The sequence below is a fragment of the Egretta garzetta genome, unplaced genomic scaffold, assembly GCF_000687185.1.
Source record: "Egretta garzetta isolate BGI_Z169 unplaced genomic scaffold, ASM68718v1 scaffold108, whole genome shotgun sequence".
In the NCBI taxonomy this organism is placed as follows: Eukaryota; Metazoa; Chordata; class Aves; order Pelecaniformes; family Ardeidae; genus Egretta; species Egretta garzetta.
In genome coordinates, this window is record NW_009260614.1 from 8154326 (window position 1) to 8166857 (window position 12532).

General features: G+C 38.2%; 1 protein-coding gene across 1 annotated transcript; it reads right to left on the reverse strand.

Annotated features, from left to right (window-relative positions):
- Window positions 1-2656: 2656 nt before the first annotated feature.
- UNC119 (unc-119 lipid binding chaperone) lies at window positions 2657-11532 on the reverse strand. Its single transcript, XM_035900646.1, has 4 exons — window positions 11412-11532; window positions 10400-10502; window positions 9283-9455; window positions 2657-8407 (listed from the first exon to the last, which is right to left on the reverse strand). The coding sequence occupies exons 1-4, from the start codon at window positions 11458-11460 to the stop codon at window positions 8295-8297; spliced, it is 438 nt and encodes a 145-aa protein (XP_035756539.1). The 5' UTR covers window positions 11461-11532; the 3' UTR covers window positions 2657-8294.
- Window positions 11533-12532: the final 1000 nt, after the last annotated feature.

Consider the following 12532-nt stretch of genomic DNA (forward strand, 5'->3'; position numbering starts at 1 on the left):
AGTGAAGTATACCTTTCACAGCTGGAATAGGGCCCGCATACACGTGCTCAAAGGATGCTTTGTACACCCTTTTCTTTGCTTGGCTGCATGCACAAGGAAATACACTTTACAGCATACACAGGACTAGCAAGTGATACATAAATAGAACAATTGGGTATTTTATGGGAAGACAAGCAAGTACAAGAAGTGCAATTGTGTGCATCACTGTTCTAGTAAATATGATAAAACCAGCATATTCCAATAATTTGTCACCTGGAACAATTTTTTACTCTTTATAGCTAAACTATAAAGATTATAAAACATCAAGTTTGCTATTCCCCTCTTCTGATTCATTCTGTCATTCAGTAGGAAAGGAAGAACTGAAAGTGTTTAAACTTCTCTCCCGTATGTGCTAACTTCCTTTCATACTATAAATTTCATTGTGCTTTCTGTATTGCTGTTTGTAACTTCCCTGCCTGTTTTTATTTCTTGCTACAAATTACTTTCATATGCAAGCTTCGTTAACATGGTTTACACCCTCTACTAGAATAATTAAATTATTATTAAATAAAACAAGCCTTTGTTATTTCAGGTCCCATGCCAGTTTTCAAAATAATGGCTGGGAATCATCCAACTGCAGTTATGCTCTGCCTACCTAAATTCTCTTTGTAGTTTTAATTAAAATGCATTATCCAGCATGATTTCACCTCCTATTTTAAGTTGTTGTACCAACATTGGTTACGGAAAAAAAAATCTCCTTAAAGCAATTACTACTTTTTGTGGACTTAAATAGGTAGAATAAATACCTTTGTTTTACCCTAGCATGCAATGATAGACTTCTGTAATCTCTAACATTTTCTTTTGAAATAAGATGCATTGTCTTAAAGGTATAAATTAGGAAACCTGGAATAGTGTGTCACTGAGAATTGTTCTTACTACAGTTAAGAAATGTTAAGGGAATGGGAGTCACAGATAGATGAATGCCCTTGAACAATGACAAAAGAATTAGAAGCATGGTGCGAACATGGCACGATTTGCCACAATACCTAACCAGCTGACAAATGCCATAAAATATAAGAATCTGAGGAGAGGTGCAGAACATCTCCAGGAAGATTAGGCATATTTATTAATAAATGAGGCTGATATATCAGCTAAGGAAAAAAAAATTAAAAATAATTGGTAATGCAGTATATTTTTGGCAGACATTTTACGCTGGGAAATTTTCTCTTGAATAAAATTTGGGGTTTTCTTTTTTAAAAGTTTTCTTCTTTAAAGGTTTTCTTCAACCTCAAAAGTTTCAACCAGTCCAGGTAATTATACCTGAGCATCAAAATCAGAGACACTGTTTAACCTGCCTTGGAGTTATCAGTACTAGTTTTGCTATCTCTTCTCTTTAGATACTCAGTGAAATCAGCATCTAATCCTTTCAAGAATTCTAAGAAAATAGACCTCTTGCTTCCAGTTGTTCAGGTAATTCAAAGAGTAGGCTTAATCAGGAGACCTAACCATCATCTAACCACAGAGAACCCATACAGGCAAAACCAGAAACTACCCTCTGATTTAGAAGAGCCTGTAAGAGAAGTGATGTCACACCTTGCATATATCTTCCTTGCAGATTTCAAGTGAGTGATAGCTGAACAATAGTCATGTTACAAACCTGTGCTCAGGTCATCACCTTATTGCAGAACTCAGTGCAGGCATTTCATGCAGCTCCAAGTAATAGTCCAGAAGTTAAAGCCTTGTATTAATACATTTCTTCTGCAAGTTCCAGTACACAATAATTGTTCTGCTGGATACTAAGGCGCCCCCAGTAATTCTGAGGAATCAAAATGAGTTCCAGCAGATATTTTCAAACAAAAACATTATACTTCTTTTCCTCTGAGAGTAAGTTGTTCTGCTTCACAGAGAAATATGGAGATATTCCCAGGAATTTTTGACCAAAATATCAAAAACATGAAGATGGAATCACCCCGATACAGCTCACTTCAGCCTGAGCAGATGTTTCAGTTCTAGTCAATATGGCAGAGACAGCAATTGCAGGTATCATATTAATTTCCAAACTTGGTCCTCCACAGTGCAGCCAGCAGATTCTTCAAAAGCACAACCTGGTGCATAACTGCGATCTGTGGAACAACTAAGTTCTGTTAATGCACTTTGAAAATAATTTATTTTAATTATGCCCCAAGATATTTTCACCAATCGGAAAGCTGAATCCATTTCAAACACTTTCAATTTAATCGTTTTACTCTTATAAATACGCAAACCACTGAAGTGCTTTTACATGTGCATTGCTTAGTTCATAATCATCAGAAAGTGAAGCTAGTTCCATAAAATTGCACAAAACTGGAGCTCAAATATTGATGGAAGACATCTGAAATGAAAAATTAATTGGGTTTTGTGTGCTAATGTCAACAAATAAAATAGACAATCAGCCCCATTTCTAGGATCAATAATTTATTTAGTTTTATTTTTTACATTTTGCAATTTGTTACAGGAGAAGAAACACTTGCTAATGAAAGTGACATGGTTTTTAACCATTTTCCGAGGTAATGGAAAAAGTTGAGCATATTCCCTAGTATGCACATTTACAACCAAGTTGCCAATATTAAATAATTTTAAGCAAGTGTACTCCCTATTTAGTCCTTGTATAAATTAATTTTAGTACTCTCCTCCTCCTACAGGAAGACTAAATTGTAGCATCTAATTTTCTTTATCCTGAAGTCTCAATCTTTGCTCTCACTACTTATCTATCTGCAAACAAGTAAACAGACTAGTTACCAAAGCCAAAGCCACAGAAGTGGATTTGGTGCCAAGGTTCCTTTTTCTCCTGGCAACCTACTCCGTTTCCTACTGTCCCAAAAGGAAACAAGACTCCCAGTTTTCTGAAAACCAGATTCTCTGCATGACAGTGCATTGCATTGCCACTAAATGGGCCACAGTGGATGTTCTTATAGGAAACAAATAGGTAACTAACAAGATACAAAGAATTATAAATGAACTTGGTAAAAATGTTTCTAACATTTTCCCAATGGTATATTAACTAGAATCCTACTTTCCTTCCACAAAAAATATATTTTTTTATAAATACATTTTAATACAGACAATTCTGATTCTATGCAAAAAAGTCAATGTCACATTCAAACAGGTTTTCTCAGTGTAGCATTAAGATACAAGCAGACATCACAGTAGGCATTAACACAGTGATTCTAGGGAGGCAGTTAACTACAGCTTGTGAACAGATACACAAACACACAATTTCACCCGCTTAGTCAGACTGTCCTGTGATTGAGAAACCAACTGAGCTGCAATGTGAGGCCTGGAGTATCACACTCTTCAAATATATTTCCATGTTCAGAAAATGATATGAACTGTCAGTGAGATTTAGTATCTGATTAATACTGAAACATTTGAATAAACTTAGGTTGTGCTTATGCTGGGGGTACAGAAAAGAACTGCTAACAGAAGCTACCAGCTATCTCAAACTCAAGAGAAAAAGCATTTACATTTACCACAGCCTTAAAGCTCTTGGTTCCAATTAACTGAAATTAACTTCTCCTGTCCTTGTCCCTCTCCCTCATTTTTTCCCAGAGGTAAGTTTTACCACTAGAGTCAATGCAGGTGAACCTGTCTAGCTTTTGTGCAATCCATACAGTCCTAATTGCTTTCCCCCATGCCCCTGCCCCATACGGGAGAGCAATAATCTCTACAGTTTCATTCCCAACCAGATCTAATTAAAATCGAGCTGTTAACCATATTTTTTCAGGATTTGTATAATTAATAGAAAATTTTTATAATACTTATTAAGTACAAGGGTTGGGTATTAGCATTTTCTTATCTTAAATAGCCCCCAAATAATCCTTGCATGAATAGAGTTTCCTTTATTTTTTGTCACGAAGATTGGGATTTAGTTTTTATGGGTCAATATGTAGCACTGTTTTCTCAATATACTTTAATAGTCTGTTTGCTCAAAATTAAGGAATTTGGAACTTGGTAGCCTGCAATGTTTCACACAGCCAGCCACTGCTTTGACACTCTAGACAGGTTTTTGAAATGAAACTCAAATGGAGGACAGAGGTAGCAAATAGAGCTGTCTCACTGACCTGCTCAAAAACAAGACGTAGAGAGAGATTAGGAGCAAGAACTGAGCCCCAACACTTTGCTTTCAAACCTGAAGACAGTTTCTACATTAAAAAAAAAAAAAAATTCTTCTGAGTCAGGGGAAGTGGATTATTCAGTTAACGCATTAATGTCACCACATAAAGGATACACGCACAGAAACAATTTTGGGTTTTGTCACTGATCGAGGAACAAAGTTTCTAGAATTTAAGCCATACTTATACTCGATGTCTTAATTTTAAAAATAAATTGTTCTCTTTCTGCCACTAAAGTCTGTGAACTATTAGACCACGCAGCACGGCAGCTAACCACAAATGAATTACTGTTGCTTTTCTTTAAAAAACCTGAAGTTAAAAGGAATCCAAGACTGAGGAAGTGAAAGAATGTGCTGAGTTATAATTTCCTTGTCTCTCAGAAAAAATATGTTAGCACTCACAGAGACTTCATTTCTTTTTTCAGGGTTAATTCACTCTCTAAAGTACGCATATAATCCTGTTTTATGACAGGAAACAACTAGTCATTATTAGCAGATAATCTTGGTTAGCTCTTAGATGTTTTCTTTCACTTTCAGAAAGTCAGATCCTGAATTTCCAGACTAGCTCATTAAAACAGAGCTGTGGTGCTAATTAAAATAATTTTTCAAATGAGATCAAAGAAAAAATAAAGGAATTAATTTTTGCAGAGCCAATATTTGGTGATTTTGTAGATGAAATTCCAAAGTAAACCCAATAATGATTAATATTAAAATACAAAATAATAACTAGTCAAGGAGATTAAGAAATTTTTCTGCGAACAAGGCTGTGAAGATTTGATTTTCACCTGGTTTATAATAAGAATCAGCTGCAAATTTAAGGGGAAAAAAATGTGGGTTTCATTTTACAACTCATCCAAGAGCTCTCTGCTCCCTTTAAGATAAAAGTTGAAGTTATTCAGTGCTGTACAAAGCATGGTCTTTAACAGTAAATTTTGCACATAGTTTTAATGCAAAACAAGGACAGAAGTGGCATTAGAACAACTGTCCTGCAAAAGCTTTTGAAGAAACACTCTTCTAGTGCTGTTTATGTGCAACAATATAATGTCTCATGTCAACTCTGCATATTATACTGCTGCACAAACAGGTAGAAAAGGAATGGAACCTCTCCCTTAGACAGTGATTCCCACGTGTTCGTAAACATTGTGGATTTAGACGACCTTAAAGAAATGCTAACAAAGTATTTCCAAGAGAGAGAACAGTGATAACTGTTGCAGTGGAATACAGAAAAAAGCACTTTCATTACACTTCCCACGGAAACATTTATGATTTGCTTTGGTTTATGAATCAGAATCTGTTATTTGTAGCAAACTGTGGGGACTTTTTTTTAAAAGTAAAATTCCTCAAACTGAAAAGCTAAAGCTAAAATAGGTTGAAATTTATTTTCTTGAAAATGTGCAATATTTGTTTCTGGTTTAAAGTATTCCTAATACTAGAAGACAACAAATTCACACAATAAAATATCTCCGATATGAATCATGCTAAATTTTCTGTTAGCCTTGAATTATTACCCATAGAATCTAAATTATGAGAACAGTTAGCAGAATTCAGGAGAATCAGTAGTGGATGGTTCATCCTCTTACGTTTAACCTCAAACTTACCATAAAATGCAGAGTGTCAGAAAGTCCATTCAACACCACGCTGCACTACTGAGAAAAAGGTTCTTTTAAAAAGGAGCATGCCTACCACTCAAGTTTTCATTTATTACAGTAATATTTTTCTGGAATTACTTTTGGATTTGAAGTCCAAAGTCTTAAAAAGAGGTAGCATAAAAAAGGAGCAGAATGTGACTATTTCAGATCAGCGGACAATAATGTGCTCTACGGAGAGAATACTTGGTACCACAACCCATGACTGACAAGAGTCCGTACCAAAGCACAACTGCTCTCACCAAAATACACCAAGATGTGTATTTCTGTTTGAAACTTACACCTGTTTGAAATTCATAACTGGCAATTCGGGGCAAGCACCGCTGTTAGAAGTCTTTTTAAAATCTTATGCACAGATGTGATTATTACAAACAGCAGGTGAGAGTTGAAAGATACCCCCAAAAACCTGTATAGGGTGCCAGTTATAAGCACACACACTCTCTTCTGTCTTCAAATCCGTGTATTTTCTCCTTCAACAGTCGGAACAAAATTAATAAATACTTAAATTTTCAAAACTTCATTTAATAGATAGATAGTTTAATAGCCCTGAAAAAAAAAAAAGGGGGGGGGGGGGGGGAAATGGGGATGGACAGACACCTAGACTTTTTGAAACTATTTTCACCTTTAGTGATTATTGTGCTATAAAACTTCACGATCAGTAGCTCACAGCATTGTACAGATAATGAGGAAATTCTTTGTAACTCTCAAACAGGTAAGTCAGCCATAGGCTAGTTGTATGACTTCATATGCTAGAGACCAAAAATAGTGATAAATACAAGTCTCATTGTGATAATAATTACTACAAGATACCAGTTGTGTAAAATCAGTGAAGCTTTACGTACTTTCTTAGCTATCAATCTTAATAAAGAACTCTGTGCTGTAACCTAAACTCACTGCATTTTCTTTAGAAAACTGAATTCTCTTTCAGAAGTAAAGCAAGCCAAGCCAAATACAAATGGTAACACATTTAATAGTGATCACAATCCCGATAAGAGCACAAAAGCCTCCCTGTTCTCAGGCTGATGGCTACATTTGGAACCATTTGTAGTTCTGTTTGACCTAGGATGACCAGAGAGATGTTAATCACCACTGGAAATGGTATTTTATAAAAATTATTACAATCACACCTATCTGCAGCTAACATATAATGTTCCACTTAAACTCACAGAATTAGACATGGAGACACCAAGTATTTATAGAAATATCTACAAACTGCAACTGCCTTTTATTTTTTTAAAGTGTCAGTGAACTGATCTTTAGAGTAAGGGTTTCATGACAACAGGCTACCCCGCACAGCCTATTCAGGTTTTGTTTTGCATACACGAGTTTTCTCTTTTGATGTTGCTACTTCTTTGCACTTCTATCTTTCCAAGAAGCACACGCTGAGAAACTTGGGCAAAATTGGTCTTAAACTTCTTACAGAGTCTGAAGAGAGAGCTTTTGCTCAATTTTTGCTGTGCCTTAAAGTCCTACATTATCAGACTTACTGTTTTACCTGTATTAATATCCGATGCAAAACATTTTTAACAAAAGGAAAACACTTTCATAACATTCTTCAAATTCAGATACAAATGGAAAATTGGAAATTCCACACTCTCCACCTGCCCTAGACAAATGAAAGCGTTGCTCTAACAAGCAGTGCTGAAGCCCTTAGTATTGAGCAGAGAGGAAAGAAAATAGACATGGAAAACATACAGCATGAATAGGCTGAATGTTGACTATGTAAAAATGTTAAATAAAGCTAAAATCCTTCAATTTTTCCTGATTATTCTGCAATCAGTTTGCAAAAACTGAAATTAATGGAAAATGCATAGACCCTCAGTGCTATTTTGCCTTCATCTGAAATGTTAAAGGACAGTACCTGATTAAAAACAGCTCTGTCATTTCATTACTGGTCTTCATTGTGAGTTTCAGTGTTTCCAAAATTAAACAGAGTATTACATAGAAGGAACAAAACTAAAGGATGAGATACTTACTTAAAGAACTAAACTAAAGATGAAACTTGCTTTTGTAAGATGTTATCCTCGGCCTTTTCAACTGGATGTGCAAGTTAAATTGGCCATGCCTTTGAAGCATTCTCAAAGGGAAACAAATAAACAAAACTCTGCGTTTGCATCCATCCACTCACGTGGTTTCTCAGATTACATTCTTTGAGAAAACAATCGTGTCCTAAAAGATACTTGAGGGCAAGAACACAAATCCGCAGAATTAGGGCAAAATCACCCATGTCCCACAAGGCCATTTTCAAAGCAGACACTTAAAGAACTTAGGGAAGTGGTATCCAAAGATCATTTAGCATTGTAGAGCTGCTTAAAGTTCTGAAGACCTGGGTCTGCTTCAAAGCTCAAAAAAATGAGACCAGCAAATTTAGTCATGAAACTCCTACTGTGGCAAAGAGTCCTTGGTTTGTGGATTCCTGTCCAGTGGACGCTGCGGGCAACTGAACTGAAGGTGTTGGTATCCCTGACGACTTCAATAGGAAGGGGAAGGCCAGCGCAGGTCGGCTGTCCATCCCGTGCTCAAGGTCCTCCACTGTATGAATAATCTGCCTTGTTGTGCATCACGAGCTTGTTGTCTACAAAGTAGAAACTGTCCGACTGTGTCTCGTATGGATGAAGGATCATCTCTCGAACTGCGGGGGGGGGAGAAGAAAAAAAAAAAAAAAATTAATCATGCTACACAGGAGCCCTGCTGAGGTAACCAACACTCTGCACTGGGTTTCAGATGACATTTAATAGCACTGCTCAGATGGCAGCAAAGTCTCAAGTGAAAAACCAAAACAGGAACCTACCCAAACCATTCGTTGACTGTGTCTTTTAAAGAACTCAAACACAATCCAAATGTGTCAAGGCACCATACAAGGTGTAAGTGTTCAACCTAGCCTCAAAACAGTGTCACACTAGAGTTTGGGGCTATTTCTGTTGTGTGTTTTAAAAACTGATAAACCAGCAAACTCGAAAAAAATTTGTGTGGGTGTGACAATAAAAATGCAGGAGTGCATCACTGTACTTTCCACAGACTGTAATATTAGTGCTGACATACATGATTAGGGGTTGTAAAGAATACAAGGTCACACAGATTTAGTACTGATGCTATCGTGTCTTGGGAGAGAGGAGAGACAATAAAAGTTACGTCCATAGTAAAACTAAAACCTCTCAAGCTATCAACACAGCACATCAAACAGAACGTAACATTTGAGTCACCCATTTATTGGATGTCTTTTTAATCCTAGTTTCCTGGTTGGTTTCTAACACAATTATCTTTTTTCTCCCTGACACCGAAGCTTCCCTTTTATGCATTTAAAAAAAAAAAAAAAAGAAAAAAAGCAACTGCCTGGTGGGTGACAAGATACACGCTACTAGAAAGCAAAATCTGTATTAATACAGATACAAAACGACCTGGAATTATTCTGCCCTACCCACTCTCTACAGCCCTGTAGAAGGGCTTCCTCAAAACACCTTAGATTAACATCGCTATGTGGTAACCCAGCAATTAAAGAGCACTTACTGAGATCCTCCGAGAGCTGTGGAAATTCATAGATGTGCTCGCAAGTATTTTTACTACTGGGGATGCAGAACCCGAATTCAAAATCAAAACTCTTAAGCAACTGATCCCGGAAGTAGTGCCTCTCAATCATGCGGAAGTTATTAATGGGTTTGTCCCCTACTGTGAATTCCACCCTGAAAAAGAAGGATAAGATTGAAATGAGCTTTCTTCCTTACGTAAGGTTTTCAACCATTCCTGAAAGGTGGAAGAGACCTCTTCTAAAAAAAGCCAAAAATCTAAAGCAATGGTGCTAACCAAATTATCGTTTCCTCTTAAAGGTCTGCTGCAGGGACACAACATAGCGCTACGAATCATAGATTATATTAGATTTTGATTCTTTTTACTCAATTAAAAAAAAAAGACATGCAAGACAATTTTACAATCTTAAACTCCTCTTCAGTGAAGAAAAGATCCCTCCAGCTACACTGGATAGGCACTTCACTAGATCACTCACTGGAGTGAGTAGTAGAGTTAGTAGTGAGTTAGTAGTAACAGTGTGATTAGTAGTAACCACTACTAACTTTTACTAAGGAAACAATACGCTCTCTCACCTGTATCACAGTAGCAATAACTTCGGCCTAAAGCTTTACAGAAAGATACTTTTGGTGTCATGTTTTGGTGAGGTTTATTGATGGATGCAAGCAGTACTACCAGAGATGCAAAGATCGTTCTGGTACAGAAAGCATCAAACATTACTTCACCATTTCACGTGCATCTATGGATTAATGTTTCTTGGGGGAATGCAATGTGGAAGGCTGCAGGCACATCTTCCAAAGCTGGCAGAGCCTCCGACAAACAAACTCAGATGTGCAGAAAAAAAGTTGGAATATCTGGGTAGTCTGTCCATCCTATTTTGCCCCTTTTAGTATTAATCTCATCAACCCCATGCCTACGCCTGAGGTAAATAAACAAGCTAAAGGGAAGGAGGCATCCAGCAAAGATGTTTGGAGATCCTCATAATAACAAATGATCCCTATTAAATCAACTTCCTGATGGGATCAACAAGCAAGAGCCACTTTTTTTTAAGATTTCAGTTGTTTCCTGTACTAGAAAAAGTAGCACAGGAGCAATTACTTACGTGGCTCCCACTTGCCGAAGTCTAAGAAAAGCTGGGGTGAACTGATAACGTACGAAGCGTCCAGCATTGGGGTCAATGTCCTTCTTGTCATTGTGTTCACGTTCTGGAAAAGCGCAAAGTAAAGCTCTGTCACAGTCATCTGAGAAACAGAAAGCCAGTGAAAAATACTTGCAGGCGTACATTATTGAGTCATATAAGCCAAGAAACAGTTCTGAGGCAGCCTGATGACGTGCTTGCCCTCTTCCCATCCTCTCTAAGCATCCACTACCGGTCACTCGGACAGAGTCTTGCTGGATGGCCCTTTGGTTTGATACACTCCTTGCCCTCTGAAGTGACTTACTGCACCTACCTCCCACTCAGGATGGCAGCGCGACTCTGAACAAGCCATTTCACCTTAGCACATCTAGGTTGCCACCTCTGAACTACAGAAAACTTCCTCTCACCTGCAGGGAGATGGGGAAGATTTTAAAAGAGTGCTCGAGCAGGCAAAGAACAGCTGCCCTGGGGTTTTATTACCACTGGCAACAGGTAACACTTTGATGGTTACAAGTAACACCTAAAAATTATGAAGGGAAAAAAAAATGCAAGTTTTCAGTTTGTCTAATCTGCACAATTGTCAAAGTTTGTCCCTTTTGGAAATACCACTTTCCTGACTCCTGAGTGAAAAACGTTAGAGTAACAGTCAAACTATGCACAGGGGGACTCGAGCTGATGAACGAACACATGGTGACCTCCTCCTCCTCCTCCTTTGCTTCTGTTTACAACATCCATCTGTCCTTTCTCATCGCAGATGGCAATCATAAGAATACAGCAGCAACAAGTTCTGTTGACAGTGTTGGTACAGAGGGACACCTGAATAGTATTTCTGCTGCAAGCTGGGACTCCAGCTCTCTTGCAATTGAGAGCATCTCCTATTTTGGGGAAATGCATTGAGTCAAAGGAGTGGGAAGAGGCAAAAGGAAGCAGACACCGGCATTTGTTTGTGAAAACAGTGTTTTGTATGTGCACTCACCTGAAGCTGCTGGTTTGGTGATTTCAAACAAGACTGTGCCAGATTCCATGTCCCGGATTTTGAACCTGGTGAAGTCTATCTTGTAAACATTTTCCTCTGGAGTGCACAAATAATCTGCAGAGGAAAGCAAATTTAAATGAAGGCTGCCCAGAATTACCAGGTATTTCTGGTTATGCTTTGGAGATCACGACTGGCAGTGAAAGCAGCCCAAATGCAGCTCCACTACCACCCTGGTTTTAATTCCAAACTGATGTCTTTGAAAATAGTCCCAGTACTGAATGCTCCCACTGCCCTGTTTGCACAGGACAGGGAAAAGGCTTCTCTCCTGCAACACTCAGAGGTCATCACCTTTTTCCAACCCTGTGCCAGGATCTTCTGCATCCATTTCCTCTTGGGGTATTGAGAATAGTCAGCACCTCCACCAAATCCTAGCCTTTCCAGTGTAAGAGGCTTTGCCTGTTTTAAAAACTGCCCTTTGGCAAAATGCAACTGCTAAGCAGCTTTGTGAGCCCTAAGCCGACTGCACTTAACTGGAACAGGAGTGTCCTCCCTTGTGCCACCTCCCCTATCTCCAGCCCTCTGCAGACAAACAATGGCCTCTTCTCTCCACCAATGCTTGTCCCATGCAAGAAGTTTTTTTCCTCAGCACTGAAAATGGTGTTGAAGCCTTTCCCTGTATTAGAGAACAGTCTGGGAACAGAGACCTTTCCTGCTTCCACCATAGTATCTTTGGGAGAAAGCCATTGTCTCTGGCTTCAGCTTTGCTGTGCCTCCAGGCAGCTCCTGGCCCAGCTGTGGGCCTCCTCTTTGGAAAGAGCGGCGGTGCTTCCTTTTCACTGCACGTGTAAGCACAGACTGAAAGCAGTCTTACTTTATGCTGATAAATCTAAATAAATGCTGTATGTATACAAGCCAGGTTAGCTTTTGACCAACCATGCATCTGCATGTTGCAGGAGACTCTTTTTGGAGGTTCTAAGGTGAAAGTAATACTTTAACATTTTAATTTTAAGCTCTCTGCTTTCCTGTTTCTAAAATTCAAACACAGCCGGCCAGCTAAGGCTTATTGATAGAATATATGAAAACAGTGTACTCAGAGATCATACCTGCCCGTTACAACCCCT